The sequence below is a fragment of the Sturnus vulgaris genome, chromosome 7, assembly GCF_052056855.1.
Source record: "Sturnus vulgaris isolate bStuVul1 chromosome 7, bStuVul1.hap1, whole genome shotgun sequence".
NCBI classification, from domain to species: domain Eukaryota; kingdom Metazoa; phylum Chordata; class Aves; order Passeriformes; family Sturnidae; genus Sturnus; species Sturnus vulgaris.
Window position 1 is genome coordinate 4,369,980 of NC_142249.1, and position 26,478 is coordinate 4,396,457.

At 58.9% G+C, this 26,478-nt stretch overlaps 2 protein-coding genes across 3 annotated transcripts; one reads left to right on the plus strand and one right to left on the minus strand.

The window, feature by feature from the left end:
* The first annotated feature begins 714 nt into the window (after nt 1-714).
* Nucleotides 715-20,039, plus strand: COL18A1 (collagen type XVIII alpha 1 chain). 2 transcript variants are annotated; one of them, XM_088167573.1, is made up of 42 exons: nt 715-2,917; nt 6,346-6,890; nt 9,539-9,619; nt 9,710-9,769; nt 9,975-10,113; nt 10,202-10,305; nt 10,393-10,419; nt 10,498-10,668; nt 10,760-10,786; nt 10,877-10,939; nt 11,032-11,118; nt 11,261-11,314; nt 11,394-11,543; nt 11,665-11,727; nt 11,915-11,959; nt 12,855-12,995; nt 13,077-13,139; nt 13,252-13,278; nt 13,372-13,416; nt 13,538-13,600; nt 13,951-13,986; nt 14,057-14,146; nt 14,285-14,314; nt 14,424-14,450; nt 14,609-14,671; nt 14,814-14,888; nt 14,982-15,017; nt 15,129-15,182; nt 15,395-15,460; nt 15,649-15,720; nt 15,910-15,943; nt 16,074-16,136; nt 16,226-16,269; nt 16,364-16,486; nt 16,581-16,725; nt 16,879-16,952; nt 17,032-17,160; nt 17,351-17,386; nt 17,671-17,931; nt 18,015-18,212; nt 18,496-18,611; nt 18,694-20,039. In XM_088167573.1, the coding sequence occupies exons 1-42, from the start codon at nt 859-861 to the stop codon at nt 18,905-18,907; spliced, it is 6,000 nt and encodes a 1,999-aa protein (XP_088023699.1). In that variant the 5' UTR covers nt 715-858; the 3' UTR covers nt 18,908-20,039. The 2 variants fall into 2 exon arrangements, with proteins under 2 accessions (XP_088023699.1, XP_088023700.1); XM_088167574.1 differs by having other exon boundaries at nt 717-2,227.
* On the minus strand, nt 19,830-26,444 carry SLC19A1 (solute carrier family 19 member 1). Its single transcript, XM_014889890.2, has 6 exons — nt 26,283-26,444; nt 22,747-23,045; nt 21,281-22,028; nt 20,838-21,030; nt 20,612-20,753; nt 19,830-20,518 (listed from the first exon to the last, which is right to left on the minus strand). Exons 2-6 carry the CDS (start codon nt 22,957-22,959, stop codon nt 20,330-20,332), a joined length of 1,485 nt encoding a protein of 494 aa, XP_014745376.2. The 5' UTR covers nt 22,960-23,045; nt 26,283-26,444; the 3' UTR covers nt 19,830-20,329.
* Nucleotides 26,445-26,478: the final 34 nt, after the last annotated feature.

A 26,478-nucleotide genomic window follows, 5' to 3' on the forward strand; every position in this document is an offset into this window, starting at 1 on the left:
TTTTTGGGGTGTGGGAGAGTGCCAGCGCTGCCCAGGGGAGATTTGCATCCCGAGCTCCAGGAAAACTTGTGATTGGGAAACTTGTGATAGCTCGGGAAACTTGTGATTGCTCAGACCCGGCTTCGAGGCGTTGCTGGCGAGTGATGCTTGGGGGGGACGGAAAGCTGCAGTGCCCCCCTAGCCGTCCTGCGACAGCACCTGGGAGGTCCTGGCCCTGTAACCGAGCCGGGAAGGCAGCTTTGAACACTTGACTTTGGGGATTTGTTGTGTTTCCAGCCGGTAGAAATATGGGAAATGTTTTCTGGGATTTTTTTCCCCTCCTCGTTCAGTTTTGCTCTGAGATTATAACCTTTACCCGAGGCCTGAAGTGGGGTGTCCCACCAAAGCTGGGCATCCACGAGTCCCATGTCCACGCACGGCTCCACCATGTACAGCTCTGGATGCTGCTGATTTAACCAGAGCCACCGAGTGGGGAGAGAAGATTTAGGAATTTTCTGGGCAGGAAGGAGTTAAACATGTGCGAGCAGCTGCTGGGACAGGCAATAAATAGGGTGCGTCTGAAGGCTGGCTTGGCTCCCGGAGGTTTTGGGGGGCTCAGGCGGGTCCCCAGGCGGGCGGCGGGGTCCCCGAGGGGCCGTGCCGGCTGCGGGAGGCTGGCGCTGCGGAGAGGAGGGCTCGGCACCGCCACTCCTCCCCCTGCTCCGCTCCGGTTTGAAGGGTCGAGTGCCGGAGCTGGGGAGGAGAGAGCGATGTGAGTGAGAGTCTGGCCGGGGCAGAACTCCTGCCTCTTCCCTCCTTTCCTTCCTTCAGCCTCTCCGCTCCGCTCTCGGGAGCAGCGAAGCTCGTTTTCCCTTCCCAATGGCCCCACCTCGCTTGGCGTTTCTGCTCCTTCTGGCTTGCTGCTTCTCCTGCTCCGAGCCACAGCTTCTGGACTGGGTTTGGGACAGCACAAAGACCGCAGGAAGCCCAGCAGCACCCGGCAAGGGAATCCCGGCGTCCGAGCCGCCAACCTCAGCAGCAGCTCCGACTCCCAGCCCGTCCACGGTAACGTGGGGTGGCGAGGTGGCAGGGAATGTCACCACCCCAGGGCGGCAGGAGCCAGATCCTGTCACACCAGCGCCTGTGGGTGAGGGAACCACTGCCAAAACCACGGAGCAGTGGGACAGGAGTGCCACAGGGCCGCTGGAGAGCACGACACGGCCAAGCATCGCTCCTGCCCACAGCATGGCACCTGCCGCGGGTCAGCAGGCAGCCAGCAGCCCCAGCAACGAGCCCCAGCTCCTGGGGACAGGGAACATCAAGGACCTGCAGCTCCTGGGCTCAGAGACCTCTACGGACCCTCCCCCCTTATGGTCAAGGACCACCGAAGACCTTCAGCTCCTGGGGACAGGGACCACTGAGCACCTGCAGCTCCTGAGGATGAGGACCACCAAAGAACCCCAGTTCCTGGGATCAGTGACCCCCAAGGAGCTCCTGGGGTCAGGGACTACTGAGGACCTGCAGCTGCTGGGGTTGGGCACCACTGAGGACCCACAGCTCCTAGGGATGATGAGTGCCACAGACCTGCAGCTCCTGGTGACAGGGCACACCGAGGACCCACAGCTCCTAAGGACAGGGACCACCGAGGACCCACGGCTCCTGGGCCAGGAGACCACTGAGAATGTGCAGCTCGTGGCAATGAGGAGCACCGAGGAAACACAGCTCCTGAGGACAGTGACTCCTGAGGACCCAGAGTTCCTGGGGAACACTGAGAACCCACAGCTCCTGAGGACAGTGACCACTGAGGACCCAGAGTTCCTGGGGAACACTGAGAACCCACAGCTCCTGAGGACAGTGACTCCTGAGGACCCAGAGCTCCTGAGGAATACTGAGAACCCACAGCTCCTGAGGACAGTGACTCCTGAGGACCCAGAGTTCCTGGGGAACACTGAGAACCCACAGCTCCTGAGGACAGTGACTCCTGAGGACCCAGAGCTCCTGAGGAATACTGAGAACCCACAGCTCCTGAGGACAGTGACTCCTGAGGACCCAGAGTTCCTGGGGAACACTGAGAACCCACAGCTCCTGAGGACAGTGACTCCTGAGGACCCAGAGTTCCTGGGGGCCACTGAGAACCCACAGCTCCTGAGGACAGTGACCACCGAGAACCCAGAGTTCCTAGGGACAGGAGCTCCTAAAGCAATTGAGACACAGGTGTCCTTGCAGAGACCAACGGGTCCCCAGACAGGTAGTGCCTCTTTTCCTTTCTCACCAGGTGACAGTACCCGTGAGCGGGCGGTGCCGTTCCAGGACCTCTCGGCACGACCTCTCCATCACCTCCGTGGAGCATCACCAAACCTATGGCATGGCACCAGCCACCCGGGGTTGGCTCTGGCCAGCAGGAACGGGAGCCAGAGCCCCCCTTGGTCTGACCAGAGGGTGGATAAGGGTGTGGATCCTCCTGCTGCCGATAACTCCATCCCTCTGGACTTCAATTTACTAACAGCTACCATGCGGCTCTATGGGAGTGGGGGCACGGGGCTCCCATCCTTCTTTCCAGAACTGCTGCCAGTAGCTGGCCGTTGCCAGCCCATCCCAACCCACCTGCCCATCTGCAGTGTGCTGGGCACCAGCCACGTTCGATTGCCAAATTACCTCCGGCACAGCAGCGAGGAGGAAATTCGGGCAGCTTTGCATGAGTGGGAGGGGCTGCTTAAGTCGCGGTGCCATCACTACCTGGAGTGGTTCCTCTGCTTGCTGCTGCTCCCTGGCTGTAGCCCCTCAGTCCCTGTAACCCCTCCGCCGTGCCAGGGCTTCTGCGAGGCCATCAGAGACCTGTGTTGGACTCACTTGGCTGGTGGGCACCTGCCTCTGCCTTGCGATGTTCTCCCTGAGGAGGATGAAGGGGTTTCTTGTGTCTTTATTAATGCTTCTGCAGGTAATGTGGTGACATCCCTGTGTCGTGTCTCCCCTGCCCAGGCTCCTCCAGGAGCTGGGGGATGCTTCTGCCTTGCTGCCAAATCCAAAATCGCTTTCTGTCCAGCCTTGGCTTTTCTGAACTGGCACGTTTTGGCTCCCTCCACAAGGCCGAGCATGGCTCTCAGTGAATCACTGGGGCCAGCACAGGGGATTCTCTCCAAGTGCATCGTGCTAGCATTCAGGGCCAGTTTCCAGGTGCCACGGGGCTTTGGGGTGTCCATCCTGGCTGGCATCAGAGCACTCGGAGAGCTGGCAGCTCCCTGTAGGAACAGGGCAAGGACCCAAACTCTGTGACCACCCAACCGCAGCACCATGGGGGAGAGGAGGTTTCAAGGTGACCCTCAGCCATGCCCTCCCGCTGCCCTCTCCCGGAGCAGCCCTTTGGGATTAATGATTCACCCAATGGCGGCTAATGTTTGATCCCTGCCGCTTGGAAATGTGGGAGAGGTTACTTCACCCCCAGCTCCATCATTCGGTGGCTGTGACCTTCCAGGGACCTAGACAGGGCAGGGGGTGAAAGACAGGAGTGGGGAGTGACTGGTGCTTGGAGAAATGCAGTTGGGATGAAAGCTGGAGCTCCCCCCGCCTGCCAAAGCCTCTGAATGAGGCTGTGTTCGCCTGCTTGCCCCTGTGCCCTCGGGGTATGGCCGGGAGATACCAAAAAGGAATGCCAAGACTGGGGGCTGGCAAACCAGGGTCGCACACAGGGTCTTCTCGGTGTCAAAGAGGCTCTGTTCAGGGAGGGATGCACTGGGATGATGGGGATGCTTGCAGGGGAGGTGCATTCCCATCTGGGACTGCACTGTGGTTGCTTGGATGGGCAGTGTCGGGCATGAGTAGGGAATGTGGGGGCTGTGGTGCACCCCATGGAGTGACTTGATGTTCTGCTGTGTGTTGGGGAGGGTCCCCTGAATCCCACCTGACAGCCTGGGCTCAGGCCAGGTCATGGCAGAGGGGGAAGGTTGCTTGAAGCATCCTGGGGACCAATGGCAGAATCACTGCATCCAAAGACATCCCCACAGCCATCCCGTGCCAGCACCAAATCCACTGCAGTCCCCACCATATCTCCATGTTCCATGGTGGGTGCTGTCAGTTTGCAACAGGAACGATGGCCTGCGATATTTGGGCTCTGGATGCCCTTTGGAAAAAGCAGGCGTGGCCTGAAAGCTCTGGGGATGAGAAGGGGCACTTGGCTTTTGTAGGGGAGCAGACATTTGAAGAGGTCACCCCTTACCCCTCTGCTCCCCAGTCCCCATCCAGCGTCTGCCACGCAGGAAAAAAGTCCATTTGCTTTGGGAATTGCTAGCACCCAGGTCCCACCCGGGACTCCGGGCAAGTGGTATGTTTGAGGAGGAGGGAGACTCCCAGAGCCTGCAGTTCCAAGGAAAGAATGGTTGCAAATTGCCCTGCTAACAAAAGCCTCTTTCAGTGTGTCCCCAGTCATCCTGAGACGTGGGGGGGACACAATTACTTGTCTGGCTGCAGGAATTGCAGCACTGGCTCTTACACCCATGTGGACCCCCAGGAGGAAGCTCTGGTTTTCTTTTTCCTTGAAGCTGCTGTGAATTTGTTTTCCTCCAACTCCAGATAAACACAATCCCTGCATCCTGGCATTTGCAGTTGGAACGAGCTTGTGGGGTGCTGAGCATGAGGTGACTCAAGGGCGGGTGACAGGCTGAGAGTCTGGGGGTGGCCCACTCACCCATCCCATCAGTTTTGGTGTGGGGCTGTGCACATCTGGGAGTGAAAGGGTGCTGGACTCCAGGATCCAGAGGTTCTCCTCTAAGCAGACGGGGGATGTCCCATGGAGAAGCCTGATCCCAGTGCAGGGCAGATGAAGGGGCTAGAACTGGTGGAAGACTGGGAAGGAGATTTTCTCCCAGCCAGGTGCTCCATTTTGGAGTGGCAGGGTTGGGAGGGACTGGGGGCTTGGGGAGCAGGGTGGACATGGAGCAGTTTCAGAGGATTGGTGTGTCTGTCTCTGGCAGAGCAAAAATTTGCCCCCTCAACCATTAGTTGATGGAACTTCTTGTGTCTCCACTACTGGGTCCCTGTCATGGGGCTGGTGCTGGCATTGAGGCTTGGCAACAGGGGAGCCTGGAAATGCTCCATGTCTCCCAGGCTTTGGAAGAGGCACCCAGGTTATTTTTCATCACCATCCCAAGAGACATGCTTTCCTTTTGGGCTGGGCAAGACTGGGCTGATCTTTTTCTTTCTTTTTTTTCTCTTTTTCTTTTTCTTTTTCTTTTTCTTTTTCTTTTTTTTAAAGAGCTCTGGAGGATAATGCCTAGCTCCAGAGCTGAGTGGAGGCTCCTGACTGATCCTCCTGGGTTCAGCCTGAGATACCTCAGGATACACCTGTGATTCCCCCCACTCCCCACGGCTCACATGAAAATCAGGGATGGAACTGGCGACCCGGAATTGTGTCAGCTCCCGCTCCTGGCTCAGGCTGTGGCCGAAACTCAGCACTGAGTATCCATTCCCAGTGCAGATCCCTCAGCAGTTTTGGAGCCAGGGGTGGTTGGGTTTCCTCCCTCCCAGGAAAGGAGAGGTTAAAAAGCCTCTCCTTTGGAGCTGGCACCAGCCCCGAGCAGTTGACATAGGAGAGGAGGAATCCAGCGCCCGATGTGTGGGCGATGAGGATGTGCTGGCTGCCAGAACAACGGGAGCTGGCGGACAAAGTGCTGGCTCACCCTCACCAGATGTTCAGCTGAGCCGGGTAGGAGAGACAGTCTCCAGCAGAACTTCCCCAATTCCCTAATTCTCAATAGGAGTTGGGAAAGGAGGCGACCTCCAAATTGAGAGCATCTGGGAAGCTGAGCTGGCTTGAGCTGCGTTCCCAGGGTGTTGTGAGGGGATGGCTCTGATTTATTCCCAGCTGGGGTGACCGTAGGATCTTGTCCCGGGATGACGCGCGGGGTCACTGTGATCCCGGAGTGAGTATGGATGCAACACGCTTCCCTGGGGGTCCATGGTGCTCCAGCAGCATCTCCCTACCATGGGCAAGACCCCTTTGGTTTTATCTCATCTCAGGGAATCTGAGCAGCCTGGTCTAGTGGATTGTGTTCCTGCTCATGGCAGGGGGATTGGAATGAGATGGTCTTTAAGGTGCCTTCCCAGCCCAGTCAGGCTGTGCTTGTGTGATGACCCAGCTGTGGTTGGAGGGCCAGCAGCTGGGAATGGTGAGCATTTTGGGAGGCACTTCTGAATGATGTGATGGGAGCAGCTCAAGGTCACTGCCTTGGCCAAAGCACAAATCTTGGGGCAGGTGAGAGAAGGGAGCCACTGAAGGACAGTGTATTTGGGAGGCACGGGCAGGGATGTCCTTGCCGAGTGACCATCCTTGCCTGGCTGGTTGAGACCATGACCTGTCCTTTGTCCTCGCAGAGAGCCTGAGTGCCGAGGTCAGCCTGCTGGAGCTGATCGGGGACCCTCCGACAGAGGAGATCCACAGAATTTATGGTCCCGACAACAACCCTGGCTACGTCTTCGGTCCCAACGCCAACACGGGCCAGGTGGCCCGGTACCACCTGCCCAGCCCTTTCTACCGGGACTTCTCGCTGCTGTTCCACATCCAGCCCACCACGCCCCGGGCTGGCGTGCTCTTTGCCGTCACGGACTTCTCACAGAGCATCATCTACGTGGGCGTCAAGCTCTCGGAGCTGCGGGCGGGCCAGCAGCAGATTATCTTCTACTACACGGAGCCCGGCTCGCCCACCTCCTACCCGGCCGCCACCTTCACTGTGCCCACCCTGCTCAACCAGTGGACACGCTTTGCCATCAGTGTGGAAGAGGAGGAGGTTGTCCTCTACCTGGACTGTGAGGAGCATGAGCGTGTCCACTTCGAGCGCTCCCCAGATGAGATGGAGCTGGAAGAAGGCTCTGGGCTCTTTGTTGCTCAGGCTGGAGGGGCTGACCCAGATAAATACCAGGTAAGAGCTCGGGTCACCCCAAGGAGCATCTCCCAGAAGCCTGGGGAGATGTGACACCGCCCGTGTCCAGAAAACAACCAGCTCCATGTGTGTCCCCGTGGAAGGGGACACCTGAGATGAAGGGGAAGGTGGCTTGAGATGCCACTGATTTATTGTCTTGGGGCTCACCAAGGCAAACCTCTCAACCTGGGCTGGCAGGAGGACATGGGGTTGCCATGCAGCTCCCACCATTGCCTTTTCCCAGCAAACACATGGAGCCTCTTCAGATTCCTAAAAATACCCAGCTCCTTTAGTGGAAAAGCTGATTTGGCTGGGAAAATGTCTCTCTTACATGGAAAAAATGCTTGGGCTGGAGCATATCTTTGCTGGCTGATGGTGGGCATTATCTCCAGGAAGACTTTGGAGAGTGAGGAAGGATGTGATAGCTCAGCCCGTGCTTTGAGCAGGACTCGTGTTCCAGATAAGGGTTGTGGAAAGTGTGGGGAAAATGCCCAGCTGACATGGAAATCCCCTGCAGGACCTGAGGAGAGGAATGTCCAGGTTTATCCTGGGCTGAGCAGGATTTGCCCAGCAACAGAGGCTCTGCTGAGGGGAGTGATGTTTTCCCTGTGGAGTTCTGCAAAGCATGTTTCTGAGCTTAAACATCATCCTGATTGTACTACCTGATTCCCCCTGGATTGGCTTTGGGCAGGGGAAGTTCCCCCGGGAAGGGATTAATAATTAATGGGCTACAAACTGGTTTGCACTGGGATTCGTATTGGTCCTTTGAAGAGCAACTCTTTGCTCTTGAAGAGCAATTTCTTTGCTCTTGAACGTGCTGGGAGGGCCAGCTCATGGCCGTGGAGGAGCTCCTTTCCCCAGCTGGAGGAGTTTGGCACCATATGGAAGGCACAGCAACAGCCTGGAACAGAGCAGACCCTTTTAGCAGGTGATGCTCCCAGCCTTGGTAACCCCTGATCCCACTGCCCGCCCCCGGATTTCCCATGAGGAATAGCTGGCCATGGAGGGCAGGAGGCCTTTGCTGGGTGAAAGAGGAGCAGCATCTGACTGCCTCATGGTGTTTCCATCACTGCCCAGCCCTGCTTCGCCTTATCTGGAACTAACGAGGCAACAAGCGGATTAAAGCCTGGCCCTGGGTCAAGCCTCAGGATGAACTTGCTGGGAGGCAGCTGGAGGGGTATCCTGGCACCTCTGCTCTTTCCAGAGTTGCTTTTGTGGCTGTGGCAGGAAACTTGGAGGGGCAAAGCCTGCAGGTGATGCAGAAGCTCCTGGGACAGCAGCTCTCAAGGGAGCAAATGGGGTCTCAGCTGGGGCAGGAGGGTTCATTTGCAGCTGGATGTGGCACTTGGGGACATGGTTTAGTGGGGGACCTGGCAGCGCCAGGCTAATGGTTGGACTTGATAGTCCTAGAAGGCTTTTCCAGCCTTAGGTATTCCATGATTCTGTGGATTCACTGTAAGATCTGTGATGCTGCTGCTCTCTTTATCAGAGCAAAGAGGCTGCATAGGGCCCCTATCACCATCCCTTGTGGGACTGCCTCGCTTCAGGGCTTGGAACTGGCTTGTTTCCCATGCCTCTGGAAGGTTTCAGCCTTGCAGCCCCTGCCCAGCACCACCAGCATGTCTTGGCAAGCCGTGTGCCAGAGCTGGCACCACAAGGGCTGAGCAGAGGTAGTGGCCAGGACCCGGCCAGACACCCAGCAGAGCTTTTGCAGGAATCTTTTGGTTGTGCTCCTTGTTTTTCCTCTCCCGAGGGCTCCTTGGCCACAGCTGACTGCCCTGCCCCACGCAAGGACAGCTGGCAGGTTCTGCAGCCCACATGTTGTATTTCCTGGGATAATCTGCACTTCCTTACTATTTATTTGTGTTTTGCAAGCACCGTGCGCATCCAGGCCACCTGTTTATACAAGAAGCCACCACAAATCCTTTCCTAAGGATGCTGCCTCCAGGCAAACCCCCGTAGCATCCCAGCCTCAGCAGGAGTGGTGGTGTGGGTACCAGCCGGAACCCCAGAGCTCCCACTGCAAGCGCAGTCACCCAGCGCATCCCAGAGCCCAGCCTGGGTCCTCACAGCAAGGTGGAACACAGGGATGCTGTCGGGATGGGAGTCTGCCAAGCTGGGATGCTGCCCATCCATCTGATCCCAGTGGGGAGGAGCAGGAGACCACGCTGGGAAGCGAGTTCAGAGAGGGGAGATACCTCCCCCTTAATGTCTCTCTTTTGGGCAAGACACCTAAAATAATATTTGGGCTGGCCTGAAAGCACAGTGCACCACGTCCGGGCAAGGAGACCTGATGGGCTTAGGAAAATAAGAGGCAGTCGCAGTTCAGCCAGGCTGACTGTGACATAGTATGAATGAATTATAAGTAGATTAAGTTATATAATAAATGTGTTATAAATATATCGTTTATATATAATTTTAAAATTATATAAATTTAAAATTATATCAATTAAAAAATTATATCCTCTAACAAGCAAATGCTCCCATTTGGGTGGTGACCTCCTCCAGCTGCTCGCAGTGCTGACAGCAGATCTCATCCATCCTTTTTCTCCCACTCCACTCGGACGTGGTGGCTGAGTGGCACAGCAGGTCACATCACAGCGGGGCGGCTTCTCTGTGTCCCCCACCCATCTGTGGTCTCCTTCCAGGGGGTGATTGCAGATTTGAAGCTCCGAGGGGACCCGCGGGCAGCCGAGCGCCAGTGCGAGGAAGAGGAGGATGATGCAGAGGTGAGCGCTGGCAGCACAGCTGGGCAGGCTCGGGGGTGCCCCCACCGTGCTCCCAGCTCAGCCCTTACCTTTTTTCCCGGGCAAACATAGATCTCCGGGGATTTTGGCAGCGGGATGGAAGGTGGACAGCAGCCTTCTGGCAAGGTCGAGGTGAGTTGCTGCCTGCAGGTGTTGTTGCACTCAGGGCGAGACCCCAAAATTCTAGTGATGAGGAGGGCTGAGTGCCCTGCATGGTGCCTGAATGCCCTGAGTGCCCGGAGGTCATGGGACGTTTGATAGTGTCCCAGCAGCCGTCCCTTATGGGGAGGCACTGAAGGGTGAGCGGTGCCACGGTGTCCCCTTGTTGTTGGCGCAGGGTGTCCCAGGGCTGGTGGACGCTGTCCCTGTGACCTCCCCCCCCGTGGCGGGGGGCAGTGGCCCGAGGAGTGGCGGGGGGTCCCCACAGCAGGCCGAGAGGACCAGGGCGGAGGAGACGCTGCGGGTCTCTGCGGGAGGTAATTCCAGCAGCTTTCCCCTTCCCCAGGGCGCACATGGTGGTGTGGCCGTCCCCAGCCATGACTGGGTCCATTTCCTTTTCCACAGGCACCAGCCGGAAAGGTGAAAAGGGGGAGAAGGGGGAACGTGGCTTGAAAGGGGACTCAGGGACCGGTGGCATCATAGGTCCAGGCAGTGTCAAGGGTCAAAAGGTGGGTGAGAGCTGCTCCCTGTGGGCTCCAGGGTGCCAGTGACACGTCTGTGTTTGACACACACCTCTCTCTGTTTCTGATCCTCAGGGGGAGAAAGGAGACCTGGGCGTCAAGGTGAGCATTGCACAAAGCCCTGTCCTAGCCAGGCTGCCACTTCAGGGACCTGCCACCCATCTCCATCTCCCTCCCCAGGGCAGTGCTGGATTTGGCTACCCTGGCTCTAAGGGCCAAAAAGGAGAACCAGGTGACCCTGGCCCCCCCGGGACCCTCTCTCGGCACACTGACGGCTCGGTGGTGGAGCAGGTCACCGGCCCCCCAGGGCCACCAGGGAAGGACGGAGCCCCTGGCAGGGACGGTGAGCCTGTGAGTCAATTTCCACCCCCCTGCAGGATGTCCCCTGTTCCCCCACCCTACCCACTTGCACACTGACCTGTCCCCTCTCTGCCGTCCCTAGGGAGACCCTGGCGAGGACGGCAAACCTGTAAGTGGGGTGGATGGGGTGGCAGGGTGATGGGAGACAGCCACTCCCTTGCCTTGCCACCTGCTGATCCCCCAGTGCTCCCCTTTGCAGGGTGAAATGGGGCCCCCGGGATTCCCTGGGATGCCAGGGGAGCCAGGCCTGAAGGGGGAGAAGGTGAGTGCTGGTGCTGGGGGCAGAACGTGTCCCCCTTCCTCTCACCCCCAGCTCAGCTGCACTCCCAAACTGTGTTCTCTCCTCTGTGCCAGGGTGACCCAGGTGTGGGGCCGAGGGGACCCCCTGGACCACCTGGCCCTCCAGGACCGCCGGCACCCTCCTCCAAGAACGACAAGCTGGTGGGTCACAGGGATTTAAGGGATGGCGGGGGGGGGGGGGTGGTCCATCAAGCCATAGCGGTGAAGAGTGCTGCCACCAAGCCCCTGGACAAGCCCCAGTGCCACTGGGTCCCCTGACATCCTCCTTGTGCTTCTCTCCTAGACCTTCATTGACATGGAGGGCTCTGGCTTTGGCGGTGACCTGGAGAGCCTGCGGGTGAGTGGGGGTGAGTGCCTGTCCTGCCAGCTGGGAGTGGGGGGACACCCTCAGCCATGGCCCCCTATGTCTCTTCTAGGGTCCACGAGGGCCACCTGGTCCCCCAGGGCCACCTGGCGTGCCTGGTTTGCCAGGGGAGCCAGGACGGTTTGGGATGAACCGCACAGACCTGCCGGGACCACCGGGGCTGCCGGGCAGGGATGGGATCCCTGGGCCCCCGGGGCCAGTGGTAGGTCTATGGGGTGGCCACGGGGACCCATCCCAGGGCCACTCTGTGGTGGTGGGGGGCTCAGTGCCCACCAGCCCTGCGGGGTTTTACTGTGCTGGAACCAATTCCTGGGATCTAACAGGGTCCTCAGGGTCCTCCAGGAAGAGACGGGGAGGCAGGGCAGCCAGGGCCCAAAGGAGAGCGGGTGAGTGTCCCCTGCCCCATGTGCCCCAGGAGCATGTCATAGCAGGGCAGCTTGCCACAGGGCAGCTGGCACCCCTGGCACATCTCTGGGAGGCCCCAGTTCCTGGGCTGGGGAGCACCATTCTGCTCCTCCCAGGAGCTGGGCAGCTCCTTCACACCCTCCTCTCCCTCCTCCTCCTCCTTCCCAGGGCGATGTCGGTGACCTCGGCCTCCCTGGCCTGCCGGGACCCAAGGTACTGTGCCTAGGGTGGGGTTTTTTGGGTTCTCCATTGCAGACTGGGAGCAAGGGATGTGGCCTGGGGAAGCTATCTTGCACAGGAATGGAGAGGGGAGTGCGGCTATTTGTGCTCCTCCCAGTTCAGTGCCGCAGCTCAAAGGTGCATGGAGCTGCTGATCCCACAAAGGATGCTCACCGGGGTCCTGCCACCCTTCCTTGGCTTTGCTCCAGGCACTGCCACGTCAGGAAGTGGGCAGGAAAACCAAGGGGAGTGTTTCAAGACGCAGAGGAGAGTTTGCTTGGGGGGGGTGCCTACAACCCACTGGAAAACACTCCATCTTGCGTGCATCGCTCTCTGTTGTGTGCTTGCTCCAGCTTCTTTCCGCCCTGCATCCCCAAGGGTGGAAGTAAAGGCTTGCTGGGCTAGGATGTTGCCCCTTGGGATGACCATCCACTGCAGCCTGAGCTAGGGGCAAAACCCTCAAAACTTAAGGTTTCTTAACCTTAATTCTAACTTTCTGCACTTCTGCAGCACCCAGAGGGCAGATGGAGTGGCAGCGGGTGTAAGATCCAATCCTGTTTCTTCCAGACCCATTGCAATTCCAGGAATGCCTGCGAGCATTCCTTCATGGCACCGAAGCCAGTCCCACGTGCAAAAACACTCCCATTCATGATTTTAGACGACCCTCTGGTGGCCACTGTGGACATTACTTGGGGATCTGGTGGGATGAAGGGTGCCCGAACTGCGCAACGCCCCCTCCCACAAGGCCCCAAGACAGGGGAGCGTCAGGGAGAGCATCCATGTCCTGTCCCCGAGGGAATTTGAGAGGGGATGCTTTACCTCCTGCTTGCAGGCTCCAGGCAGCGACCACTGCCACCTTCCATCTGTCCCCTTCTTGTCCCCTTTGCAGGGCAGCAAAGGAGAAACGGGACCAGCAGGACCCCCAGGAGAAATGGGCTTAGCTGGCCTTCCCGGGCCCATCGGACCCCGAGGGCAGCCAGGGCCCCCCGGCCCCCCGGGACCGCCAGGGCCAGGCTACGAGGCTGGATTTGTGAGTGGTCACTGCGGTGATGGGGTGGGATGAGCTGGAGCTGGGGACAGACACAGCTCAGCCCCTTCTCCCTGCATTTAGAGTGACATGGAGGGCTCGGGGCTGCCATTCACCCCTGGACCACCTGGACCTGAAGGACCACAGGTAGGGCCGTTCCTGCCCTTTCCCTCCTCTCCATCCTGCGCTTCCTGGAATATTCCCTACCATCACGTCCCCTGCCATCATCCAGTGCTCATGGTCCCCTTGTTGCTTGCAGGGTGTGCCAGGACTGCCGGGGATGAAGGTGAGGAACCCTTCCAGCCTGCTCCTGGCTCCATCCATGTAGGATGCCTGCAGGAGGGATGTAGGGATGTCTCTGATACCTCTTTCCTTGCAGGGAGAGGTCGGCAGCCCCGGACAGCCTGGCTTGCCGGGACCAAAGGTAGGAGCCCCGGGAGACTGGGATGGCTTTGTGCCAGCACCTGGGTGTGCAGGGCAGTGGGCAGGACCCCTGTGCTCTCTAACCTGGGGCTGCATCCTGCCCTTTCCCACTCCCATTGCAGGGAGATGCTGGCATGCCTGGTGTGGATGGCCGCCCTGGCCTGGAGGGCTTCCCCGGACCACAGGTAGGAGCCTCAGCTCCCCAGCTCCAGAAGAAGCCCCCACTCCAGGCAGAGCACCCTTGATTGCAGCAGCTCCATCCCCAGCAGCCGAAATTCCCCCTCCCTGCAGTGGGTCCTGGCTCATCACGTGCCAGGGGTGCCCACACTTCTTAGGATCCTTCCCCCCTACCTTGCCGCCCCACTGGCCACCACCTCCTCCCAAAATCATTGCCGCCTGGCTTGTTTCCTGGAGCTGGAGGCAGAGGTGGGGTTGCCTGAAGGGTTTTTTTGAGCCAGAGGTGGGAGGGAGTCTGCACTGGTGATCCAGAGTCCGTCTCAATGTGGTGCTCACTCCCTCCTGCTCCTCTTTCCAGGGACCCAAAGGTGACAAAGGCAGCACTGGTGAGAAGGTAGGTGCTGCCAGGCTGGGGATGGGGACCAGCCAGTGGTGGCCCTGGGCTGATGGCTTGTGTCTTCCAGGGAGAGCGAGGCCAAGATGGAGTGGGGCTGCCTGGCCCCCCTGGCCCACCTGGTCCCCCTGGACAGATCATCACTGTCTCCAGTGAAGATGTAAGTGGTGGTACCTGCCCTCAGCACAGGGCAGGGGAAGGGGTATTCCAGCAGCCATCGTGAGGGAGACCTGGCCAGCAGCTCTGACCCTCAGAGACAAGATCAGGGAGAAAAGCCTCATTTTGTCTCTTTTTGCAGAAGTCCTTGGTGGCTTTTCCTGGTCCAGAGGTAGGTGCCCTCCTGCCACCTGTGCCCACTCCTCAGCTGTGCCAGGAGGGCACCCTATTTTTGGGAAGAGGGGGTTTGTTCTTAGGAGCATCTCTGCTTCTCTCTGCAGGGCAGGCCAGGCCACGCTGGCTTCCCGGTGAGTCAATGACATGTCTGGGGACCACGGGGTGGCCCTGGTGACAGCTGTGGTTGCCAGTCCTGCTGTGTTTTGCTGCAGTGGTGGTGGTGGAGGGGGAGTTTGGGGCCTGCCTTTGGTGGATTGGGAATAATACGGGCTCTTTGTCGTTCCTGCAGGGTCCGATGGGACCGAAAGGAGACCGGGGGTCAACTGGTGTCCAGGGTGCTCCAGGGTTGAAGGTAACTGCTCCAGGCCACTTGCACCCCATGGGATGGTCACATTCCTGGTCCTCCATTCTACCTGGTCACCAGGTGACAGCAGCCCTGCCACAGGAGGGAGCCTGATCCCTCTGTGTCCCTCCCACCTCTTCTTCTCTTGCAGGGGGAGAAGGGGGAGCCCGGGGTCATCATCAGCCCCGATGGGACCATGGTCACTGCCAAGGTGAAAGGAGAAAAGGTGGGTTCCTGGCAGGAATGGGGGGCACATCCCCATGAGGCAAGTGCCAGGTGATCCCAGTGGTGATGCCCTTTCCTTCTCCATTGTTTGCAGGGGGAGCCGGGGCCGCGGGGCCCGATAGGACCATCGGTAAGTCACCATCACCATCCTCCTCCTTGTGTCCCACAGGGAGCGATGGGAATGGTCCTAGGCAGAGGGGGTGCCCCCATACTGAGCATCCTCATCTTCTCTCCATTCCAGGGTCCCCCGGGACGAGCAGGGATGAAGGGAGAGATCGGCTTTCCGGGCAGACCCGTAAGACCTGCTCCCGGTTTGTTTGTGTCCATCGCCTCCACTGCGTCCCCCTTCCCATTTGCACATCCTGCACCCGCTGAGCTCCACACCCTGCCGTGTCCCTGAGGGATGGGGCGCTGCCGGGGTGCCAGAGGTGACTCTGGTGCACCAGATGTGACACCAGGGGCTGGCAGGGGGACGGGGATGAGGCTCATTGTGCTGCTCATCCGCAGGGACGTCCTGGCATGAACGGGCTGAAGGGCGAGAAGGGTGACCCTGCAGACGTGCTGGGCTCACGGGTGAGCACTGCTGTGACCCCCCAGCTGCTGGCCCTGCAAGGCAGGGCACACACCCCAAGAGTCTCCCCGAGGACCCCAGTCCTTTAGGCAAAGGGCATGTCTCCTTCTCTCAGGGGCTGGTTATCTCCCTCCACCTATGGGGGCTGTCTGCTTTGCAGGACCTTGACAAATCTTCTCACCCCACACAGGGTCCCCCAGGCCCCCCAGGACCTCCTGGGCCCCCTGGGCCACCTGGCAGCATAGTCTACAGCAATGGCAATGTGAGTATCCCCACGGTCACCATGATGGACATGCTGGTGACTGGGCCCCCAGTGTCGCCTGCCTGGAGGGCGCTGAGAATGCTCTGGTGACATCCGGGCTGGGGCTGGCCTGTGGGACTGTAACCAGCATTAGGGGGGGTCCCCGAGGATGCTGCTGTCTCTGCAGCCCCTTCCATTGCATCCCCACAGACCTTCAGTGACTCCAGCCATCCAGCGTTCCCCGGTAAGGGGGTGTCCCTCTCCCAGCCCTCTCTGGGCAGTTCAGGGAACCTCAGCAAAGCGGGGCTGGGGAGAAACCCCCTCCCTCCCTTAGAGCTGCAGCTCTGAGATGGCATCTCTGCTGCTCCCCACAGGTTTCCACCAGGTCCCAGGACAAAAGGGAGAGAAAGGTGACACCGGACCCCCAGGACCCCCAGGTAGGTGACTGGTCCCTCCTGGCAGAGGCAGGAAGGGAGTGGCTCATGCCCAACCCAGCTCCTCTCCCCTCCTCTCCTTCTCTCCACAGGCCAGTTCCCCTATGATGCAAGTCACTTCGGGACCAGCCTGAGGGTAAGCCCTTCCAGCCATGGCAGCTGAAACCCAGCATCATTTGGGGTACCCAGTGCACCTCAGCTGCTCACCCTAAGGCTGTGCCATCCCACAGGGTGACAAGGGGGATGCAGGTCCCAAGGGTGAGAAGGGCGAGCCGGGCAGCATCCCACTCTACGGTCCTGGAGTCTCTGGACTTCCAGGGCCTCCAGGGCCCCAGGGATACCCTGGGCTGCCGGTGAGTACCTCATGGGGTGGGGAGTGAAGGGAGGCGCAGTGGGGGAGGCATCCCTGGGGCTTTGCTCCAACAGATGTTCTCTCACGCTGCCTAGGGTCCCAAGGGGGACAGTATTGTTGGGCCACCGGGGCCTCCAGGACCTCAGGGTCCTCCTGGGATCGGATACGAGGGGCGGCAGGGCCCCCCTGGCCCTCCTGGTCCGCCCGGGCCACCCTCCTTCCCAGGTCCCCACAGACAAGGTGAGTACCTGCTCTACTGCATCCCTCCCTGTAGCCCCACATCCCTCCCTGCCACCCCCAGCATCCCTGCTTGTATTCCATGCATTCCTCCTTGCAGCTCTGCATTCCTCCCCATACTGCACCTCTCTCCTTGTCACCCTCCTTCCCCCACAGCTGTCAGCATCCCTGGACCCCCTGGACCACCGGGACCCCCTGGACCACCAGGCACCAGCGGGATGTCCTTGGGGGTGAGTCAGGGCTCTGGGCAGCGCTTGCCTGTGGTGCAAGCAGCCGATCCCTGAGCCCCGCCCCGGGCTATTCCCGCAGCTCCGGGCCATACCCACGTACCAGAGGATGCTGAGCACCTCGCACGAGCTTCCCGAGGGTAGCCTCATCTTCCTGACGGACCGACAGGAGCTCTATGTCCGCCTGCGCGGGGGCTTCCGCAGGGTGCTGGTGAGTTGGGGGGGGGGGGGGGAGGGCCGGAGGGCATCCGGCCGGGGCTGCACTGCCAGCCTGGGGGGAGCGAGGACAGCCCTGCCCCGGGACTCCGTGATGATTCCTGGTGATGCTCGGGGTCCCCCCACCCATGCGCGAGGAGGAGGAGAGGGGGGCAGCTGGGATCTGATATGCCATGCCCTTGCAGCTGGAGGAGCACAACCTGATTCCCAGTTCGGCTCTGGTGAGTCCTCTGTTCCCCGTCATGTCCTCATCCCTATCTTCCTTCCTAATCCCATCCCTGTCCTCCATCCTCATCGATCCTCATCCTATCCCCAACCATTCCCATGCCCAACCATCTCTATCCATCAACAATCAACTTCATCCCCTTCTCCATTAATCCCCAACCATCTCCATCCCCATCTTCATCCAACCACAACCATCTCCATCCATCTCCAACATTCTCCATCCCCATCTCCACCTGGAGCACCACGCCCCCCCCCCCTCACGCCACGTACCCCTCCCCAGGACAACGAGGTGTACGACAAGCCGCCCACCCTCCACTACGCCGGCCCCCAGCCCCGTGGGCCCCTGCACCCTCTCCGCAACCACGTCCCCCCAGCCACTGCCCGTCCCTGGCGTGGGGATGAGGTGGTGGCCAACCAGCACCGCCTGCCCGAGCAGCCCCTGCTCCACCACCAGCATGAGCTCATCAATGGCTACTACATCCACCGCCGGCCAGACCCTGCCCCTGTGGCCGCCCACGTGCACCAGGACTTCCAGCCTGCCGTGAGTGCCACATGCTGGCCGAGGGGAGCTGATGGTGGCAGCCAAAGCCGTGTCTCTCAAGCCCCGTTGTCCCCTCTTGGCAGCTTCACCTGGTGGCCCTGAACACCCCGCTGAGCGGCAGCATGCGTGGCATCCGGGGTGCCGATTTCCAGTGCTTCCAGCAAGCCCGGCAGGTCGGGCTGGCCGGCACCTTCCGTGCCTTCCTGTCCTCGCGCCTGCAGGATCTCTACAGCATCGTGCGCAGGGCCGACCGCGCTGCCGTCCCCATCGTCAACCTCCGGGTACGTGTGTCCCCAGCCCCTTCCCGACACTCTCTGAGCTCCAAGGGATCACTGAATAGGATCACACAGTCATTACGGTTGGAAAAGATCTCTTTAAGATCATCGAGACCAACTATTAATCCAGCACCACCGAAGTCTGGGATGCAGAGTATAGCAAAGCCCTCATCCATCATGAAGCATCCCCTTCCCAGAGGCTACTGGGGCTTGGAGCTTCTGGGATGTTCTTGGGGTGCAGGCAGGGCTAAACCCCCTCCTCCTCCACTTTCCCCACCCTTCCCACTAGGATGAAGTACTCTTCAATAACTGGGAAGCCCTTTTCACGGGGAGCGGGGCCCCGCTGCAAGCTGGCACCCGCATCCTCTCCTTCGACGGCCGGGATGTCCTGCGGGATGCGGGATGGTGAGTATAGGACTGAGTGATGGGGAAATGGGGTTTGGAGCATGGCAGGGCAGCAGCAGCCCCCCACCCTTCACCCTTCCAGGCCACAGAAGAGTGTCTGGCATGGCTCGGATGCCAAGGGCCGGCGCCTGCCCGAGAGTTACTGCGAGACCTGGCGGACAGAGGAACGTGCGGTCACCGGCCAGGCTTCCTCCCTGGCCTCTGGAAAACTCCTGGAGCAGGTGGCCAGCAGCTGCCAGCACTCCTTCATCGTCCTCTGCATTGAGAACAGCTTCATGACTGCCACCAAAAAGTGATACCTACCTGGCACCTCCTGAGTCCCCCATGTCCCCGGGGAGGGTCGGGCCAGTCTCAGCCCAGCACCCCTGGGCCCCTCAGCCCCCTCCACGTGCCCGCTCTCACCCCACAGGGTTTCCTTCTCCCACAGACCTGAAGCCAAAGAGTATTGCCATGGCCCCTGCCCTGGGTCGGCAGGGGCTCAGGTCTCACTCGGGGCAGGGCAGTCATGCCCTTCTCCTCCTCTTCTAACTCCTAATATTTAACCACTTCAGCTTGTTCCTCTCCCTGCTCGGATGCTCTTTTTGGGGTGACTGGGTAGAAGGATGCTCGGCAGGGAGATTTCAGTGCTGCCAGGTGGGCTGTCCTCCCCAAAAGCCTGTGGGGTCTCTCTCACCAGCCCACTGGCCACACACTCCTCACCAGGAGCTTGGAATTGAACCCAAATCCTTGCTGATGAGGCCGAGGGATCTTCTCCAGCCAAGACCCCAGCATCCCACCCAAGGGACTGTCCCGTGGCGATGCTGGGGCACTCCCAGATGGTCTCCATCCTCCCCAGATAAGGACCACCCCATCATCATCCTCACCTCCACCTCCCGGCCAGCAGAGCTCTGGTGGGGGTCCTGTCTCCCCCATCTCATCTACACACCCTGGGGTCCCCCAGCTGTGCCCCCACAGCCCAGGTACAGCCACAGCCAGCCCAGCACAGGCACTGGGGTGACAGGGTGGCCCTGAGGCGTGGCCAGCTGTGTCCTTGGCACGTGTCTCTCTGTGTATGTGCATGCTGAGCACGTGAGGTACCAAGGGCAGGCACTGCCATGCCCTCCCCGTGCCACCTTTGCTGGGCTCGAATGGTGAAGGCGCAGCAAAGCTGGTTGGAATTGGTGTGGGCAAATCCAAGGTGCTAAAAAAAAAACCAAAAAAAAAAAAAAGGAAAAAAGATAAATTTGTAACTAGCTTTTTTTGTTATTGTATGGAAATTATTACCATAAAAGCTGTGCGAGTCACACGGTCCCTATTTCTTACAGTCTACTGTATTTTGTGTAATTAATGCAGTTTAAAGCCTGTGGATCTTTATATTATTTTTTTGTCGTTGGTTGTGTCCTATAAACCATTTTCTAAAGGCACTGAATAAAGAAACATCTTCTTGTAGCCTGGCTTCGTGCCATGATGGGGATGCAGCGGGATGGGGTTCCCATCCATCCATACCCCTGCGTGGCACACAGTGGCGGCACCATGTGGATCCTGCCCCCACACCGTGCCTGGGGACGGGGAAGGGGCGTGGCCCTGTCCTCATGGAGCACAAAACGTGTCCCAAGTGTTACATCCTGGACAGAACAGCACCCAGCACCAGCAGTGTGACAGGACACCAAGCACACGGTGGCGATGACAGTGCTTACTCCGGGAGCCAAGAGCCGGCCACAGTGTCTCAGTGCCAGCACTCAGGCTCGCACGGTGCCTGCCTCTGGGCTTTTCTCCTGTGCTGGAATCTCCACTGGGAGCTGGCACGGCTCCTTGGCCAGGGCCAGCTCTACCGGCTGCCTGCGGTGGCTGTGCTGGACACCCACTCCGATGGCCGCCAGCAGGTAGACCACGGCCAGCAGCGTGAAGTAGCCAAAATACACATAAAACTGCAAAAGAGAAGGGAGAACAGCACTTGGAGCCCTCCCTTCATCCTGCACCATTCAGGGACCACCTCCATCCCAGGTCTCCCCCATCCCTACCTGGGGATGCACAGATAAGCCCAAGCCCCTCTTGTCAGCCACGATGATGGTGATGATGGTCTTCAGCACGGTGGCAAAGAAGGTGTTGACCCCGAAGACCAGAGCGCAGAGCTCTTTGGAGAGGGAGGTAGCAATCTGGAAACTGGGGAAAAACGGGAACACTGGTGAACTCCTGGCATAGACCCGGCTGCCGGGGTGGGAGCAGGTCCCCAGGAGCACCACGCACATGGCAATGGGCACCAGAAACTGGTGGGAGCCACGGAAGAGGACGTAGGCAACATAGCACAGCCAGATGTTGGTGGTGGAGTTCATGAGCAGGAGCAATCCTGCCTGGAATGCCGTCACCACTCCAATCACCAGCTCTGACCACAGCGTCCAGCGGATCTTCAGGTAGCCAGCAGCGAAAGAGGCCACAGCTCCTGGGGAGGGATGAAAGATGCTGTGAGCACCTGAAGGATCCCCTGCCCTACCTAGGGACCCATCCCAGTGATCATCACATCATCCCCAATGCCAAATCACCAAAAATTCCATAAGGACCACCATTCCTAAGGGGTACAGCAGGACAGCAGTCGCCCCTTGCCTTTCTGGTGTCCCCAGCCATTCCCACAGGAGGCAGCAGGATGTGCGTGTCTCCTCACACCCCCAGTGTCCCTATCCCAGGCAAGTTACCCAGCAGCGTGGAGGCAGCATCTACGCCTCCATTGTACACCTGGTGGTTGTTCGTGGTGAGAGAGATCTCATTCCAGAGGATGTGTGCATAGTACAGCATCAGGTAGTATCCAGCTGAGTTGAAGACCCACCACAAGGACCAGAGGCGGAGCTGGGGCTGCCTGGCCAGTGCTCCCAGCTCCCGCAGCATACGGCACAGTACCATGTCCCGCCAGCCCCGTGTCCCCCCGCCACCATCCCCCACGGCCATCCTGTCCAGCTCGGTGGGCACAGCGGCGTCGCCAGCCTCCCTAGGCCGGTTGAAGAAGAGGCTGCGCCGGGGCCGCTCGAGGAAGAGGGTGAGGATGAGGCCAAAGCTGACGAAGCCCAAGGAGATGTAGTTGAGGGTGAGGAAGGAGACGCCGCCTAAGGAGACGCAGAGCTGGCCCAGCACGGAGCTGGTGAAGACCCCCAGGAGCACGGCAGAGCGGGAATAACTGGCCATCCGCTGGTAGCGGGACGGGGCGACTAGGGAGAAGATGTAGGAGGAGTAGGCGATGCGGGCGGCCATGGTGATGCCGTAGAAGAATTCCATCAGCTGCATGGCCAGGATGGAGGTGCCCAGCACCAGCAGCAGCCAGATGGAGATGTGGCTCAGGCTCTGCAGCACCAGCACAGGCTTGTAGCGCAGGTAGTCCGTCAGCAGGAAGATGGGCACCAGCACAGCCATGTAGGAGTAGGACAGCACCGGCGTGATCACGTTGGTCACCTGCCGTAAGGGCAAGGAGGGGCTGAGCACCAGGCACATCGCTGGGGATGACCCCCAAGCTGCAGGCAGTGTGGGCTCCGGCTGCTGACCCCCATGGCAGCACCTCCTCAGAGAGGAATGCAGACTAGCAGGGTGCTCAGCTGGGGGTCTGGCTGAGCCATGGCCCCTTCCTGTGCCGGAACGCAGTGTTCCCACAGGCGCAGCAGCTGGCTGGGATCAAGGCCAGCATCCCTTGGTAGGGAGACAATGATATTGTGGCCCCTCCTTGTCTAACCCTATTGTTGCCAGCGGCTTGGCAATACACCATGCCATCATGGAAAAGTCTCCCCAGTGGGATGGGGCATGGCTTCTCCCAGCCTACCACCCTCCCACCATCCCACAGGCTGCTTAGGTGGGCAGGGGTCACACACTGCCCCCAAAATCAGTTGCCAGCCTGGGCATGAGGTTTTATGCCAGGGCCAGTTGAGCCTGGGACTCAGAGAACAGGGTGACCTCACAGCCAAGTGAGACAGGGCGCACACACACACACACACACCCCACACCACCTCCCCTGCCCAGAAAGCACCACCATGAATCACCACACTCTGCCATGCCCAGGACATGAACGATACCCTTGTCCACCCCAGAAGCACGGAGGGATGCTCTGGGCAGCCCCAGGATAGTGACCATGGCCATAAAAGGAGACACCAGCGTGGGGGACCAGGTGCCCACAGCTCACCTCTGTCTTTGTGAAGTTCTTGTCAGCCCCCAGCAGATAGGGGGTGATGAAACTCTCCCCGGGCCGGATCTGTGTCATGAAGCCATAGAAGCAGAGGTAGAAGACTTGGAGCTTCCAGCGCTGGTCTGGCATCGCCTCCGACGCCGGCTTTTTGGCACCATCACTCTTGGGCATGGCTCTGCAGCAGGACAGGGGCATTATCCCGGGAGCCATCAGCTACACAGGCTCTGCTGGACCACGTAGCCCCTCCCTGTCTGCAGGCGCTCTCGGACGCATGGAAAACCAGGGCGCTGCAGTTTCTGTGGAAAAAGCAGCATTTGGCACTGGTTCAGAATTCCTCCAGAATCACAAGGCAAATAAATACCACTACCTTCTCCCCAGGAGATGTTCTGGGAAAAAGAAAAGCAGCCGTGCGCCTCGCTGTGCAGAAGCAGGGGGAGTCATTTCGGGCGGCATTTGTACGTCACGTGCATCTGAAGCCTGGATGCACGGAGCATCTGGATCCACGGTGGGGCATCCTCAGCTCCTATCAGCTCCTTTTCCTCCCATTTAAGACTCAGTGGGGTTTTGCCGCTTCCTGAAGCAATGCTTCCCTCTGAGTTGCAGAGGCAGAGGGATGCAGACGCCCTGCGCTAGGTTTGCTCCAGAGGGGATGGCACAGGAATGTGCTGTCTGCAGAAATGAGTTAATGTGCACACCGGGCACGGGGCCACCCATGTCCCGTGTTACTCAGTAGCTGGGTGGCTGGCAGGACCTCAGCTGAGCCACAGGCAAGCAGCTGCCCTTGGCTCCTCCCGGTGGGACACAATGCCCAGCCTGGGGAGAATGCAAAATGCCACGAGGTTCATGGTCTAGAGGGAGATTAAAAGCTCAGATCCTGAGGTTTGGCTGCAAAAAAAAGGAAAGCTGGCAGTGCCAGGAGACCTGATTAGCAGTCACGGGATGAGAGCAGGGACAGAAGAAAGCCTGGACAGGGTGTCCTCCCAGCGCTCCCCACTCCCACAAGAAGTCACCGAGGTGACTTTTCATGCCATGAAATTCTACGTATGCCAATATACGCCACGGGAGCAAGGTCTAGAAACCTAATTACCCTGATAACCACAGAACAACTAATCACAGTCATTAAAAACTAAGTTCATGGTCCTTGTCTGTGTCCCACTGGATTCTGCATGGTGAGAACTGGGGGATAATCCCTCACTGCTGCCAGGTAACAGGACTGTGATAAATGTGATTCGTGCTAATTAAATTGTAACTATATTAGCAAAATTGTATTTAGATCAATAGAAGACCATTGTTACCGAGTGAAAGGGGGGGAGATGGGTGAGACAGGACAAAAGACATCTTCCAGATGTTGGGAGTCGAAGAAGAAGGTTGGAAGAAAGTCAGATAAGAATAGTAGAAGGACGTAGGTCTGATAAGCAGCATCTAGAAATACAGCTTCAACCTTGAAGCTGTCAAAAATGGAATGATTCCAAGCATGGGACTTAATTAGAGTCATGTTATGGAAAACATCTGCTCAGTCACACAGGGCGCCTGTGCTACCTGCAGGTCACACCTCGGTCACTGATGAAGATGATGAGCCTTCACCGGAAATAAGACCCTCAAAAGGATGAGAGACCCCCTAACCCATTGGTAGAGCATGCGCCGTGCAGTATAGTTACGTAGATTTTAGGAATAGAAACTAGGAGGAACTTCTTAGAAACTTTTGTAGCCTACAGTCAATAAGTGGGATTGTTAGCCCAAATGCTTTGGTACGAGAGGAAGGGCAGGCCCCTCCCCGTACCCCCGGTCGGTTTTGCTTATGCTTTATACGAACCTCAATTATACTAAAACACTTACTCTCAAATTTTATCCATCCCAAATTATACAACTGTAATACTTTACTTGGATGGTATTCAGTTTCAATAATTTTTGTAATCATAATACTTTTGATTGTATTCATTTATAATTGTTACTATTAAAATTTTGTTGTTACTTTTAATCTTTGTTGTTTGTTTAATTGGAAAAATAGAAAACCATTCATAACAGGACAAACAGGGACATGAGTCAGCATCAGTGGTGGCAGAGCAAAGCTGGTGGTGACCTAAACCTATAGGAAGCCAAATGCCCATTTGCCCCAGTGAGGACCCACCACCCCAGCAGCATTCCCGCAGGATTTCAGCACTGGTGCCAGGGTATCACCAAAACACTCGTGTGCCAGAGGTCACGGCTGGGCAAAGATCCTCCACCTGTAAAACGGATCCCTGGCGATCAAGGCAGGCACTCGCTCCCTCGCTGCCCAGCGAGCCTGTCGGGTGCTGGCTGGAGCACTGCCCCCCCGCTGTGGCAGAAAGGGCAAGGGGCAAGGAGCAAGGGCTAATCTCGGCCAGACCTCCACCCCAGCACCGTGCTGGGGCCACTGCCAGCTGTGAGTGCCTGGACTCTGCCCCATCGCCCAACAGCCAACAGCCAACCAGGAAGGGAGAATAGGGGTACACTTGAATACAAACTAGGAAATCCTGGGAGAGGGACATGTACCTTTCCTGCCTAAGGCCTGCCCTCCATGGAACAATGGCTGAGCTTTGTATGATAGGCTCATCAGTCCCCACAGCCCTCCTGTCCCCAAGCTGGGCTGTGGATGTCACCTGCAGCAGTAGCCACTTGCTGCCATGTGCACCACGACCCTTTTGGGATGTTTGCCACCCTCTGCTCCCCATTTCGTGCCATGTCCATCCAGAAGGGATACACACATGCATCCCTGGCCCACACTAAATCCAGGATGCAGCTGAATCCACGAAGCTGCTCTATTCCCAGGAGCACTGGCTCCTAACTCCCAGCATGTGTGTCCCCACACACCAAGGGACTCCAGACCAGAACCCATCCGGGCACTGCCAATTCCTCTTCTCCAGAACATCCATGGAGCTGCTCTGCTCGAGGTGAGTGGGCACGAGTCCCAGGAAATGCTCCATCCTTCATCCCTGGTGCCAGCCAGGGAGCAGAGGGACGAAGGAGCAGAGCCGGTCCCTTATCACCGTGTGAACCTGTTTATCACCGGGCTACCAGGGTGTGACCTCAACTGTCACACCGCTGTCAGCCCGGGGTCACAGGTGACACTCCCCGCAGAGACACGGCCACTGTGGTCCACAGGGGATAGCCCTGGGGGTCGGTGGCGAACAAATGACACCCTCAAGGCACCACGTGTTTCGTGGGGAGATGCCACGCCGAATGGGGTGCTCGAGTCCCTGGGGCACCTCCTTCCCTAAAAGAAGGGCTGGGAAGCTCTTGAAAACACACCCTCGCCCACCGTGCGGGCATCACTTTGCCTCCCACCGCCCAGCAGCGAGGGACGGGCGCTGCGGATGGTGTGGGGTGCATTTGGCAGAGGAGAGTGTTGGGTGGTACGCGGCACCCGCTCACCCTGAAACAGAGGCGGGGGGAAACAACACAGCACCCGACACACATCCTCAGCACCCGGGGGAAGCAACATCGCCGGCATCCCAGGGACCCCGCCGGGGCACGCCATCGCCCCGGCGACACCCACACCCTGCACCCCGTACCTGGTGGGCGGCAGGCATGGGCGCTACGGGCCGGGGCACGGCGGGGATTCGGGGCTCCCCGCTGCCAGCCGAGCCCGATCCGCAGCGATCCCGCGACAGCGGCAGCAGCAGCGGCGAGGAGGAGGAGGAGGAGGAGGAGGAGGAGGATCTGGAGGTACCTCGGGAAATGTAGTCGCGCCCGCGTACGGGGCGGCGC

Excerpts from the sequence above, each read along its gene's own strand:
- SLC19A1 (XM_014889890.2), bottom strand. The coding sequence starts at position 22,959 with ATGGCTCCCGGGATAATGCCCCTGTCCTGCTGCAGAGCCATGCCCAAG. Across the intron at positions 21,031-21,280 it reads TGCTGCCTCCACGCTGCTGG|GAGCTGTGGCCTCTTTCGCT; the intron begins GTAACTTGCCTG and ends ATCCCTCCCCAG. Across the intron at positions 20,754-20,837 it reads TTTCTGGTGCCCATTGCCAT|TTTCCAGATTGCTACCTCCC; the intron begins GTGCGTGGTGCT and ends GTTTTTCCCCAG.
- COL18A1 (XM_088167573.1), top strand. The coding sequence starts at position 859 with ATGGCCCCACCTCGCTTGGCGTTTCTGCTCCTTCTGGCTTGCTGCTTC. Across the intron at positions 13,417-13,537 it reads CTGGCTTGCCGGGACCAAAG|GGAGATGCTGGCATGCCTGG; the intron begins GTAGGAGCCCCG and ends CTCCCATTGCAG. Across the intron at positions 15,461-15,648 it reads CAGACGTGCTGGGCTCACGG|GGTCCCCCAGGCCCCCCAGG; the intron begins GTGAGCACTGCT and ends CACCCCACACAG.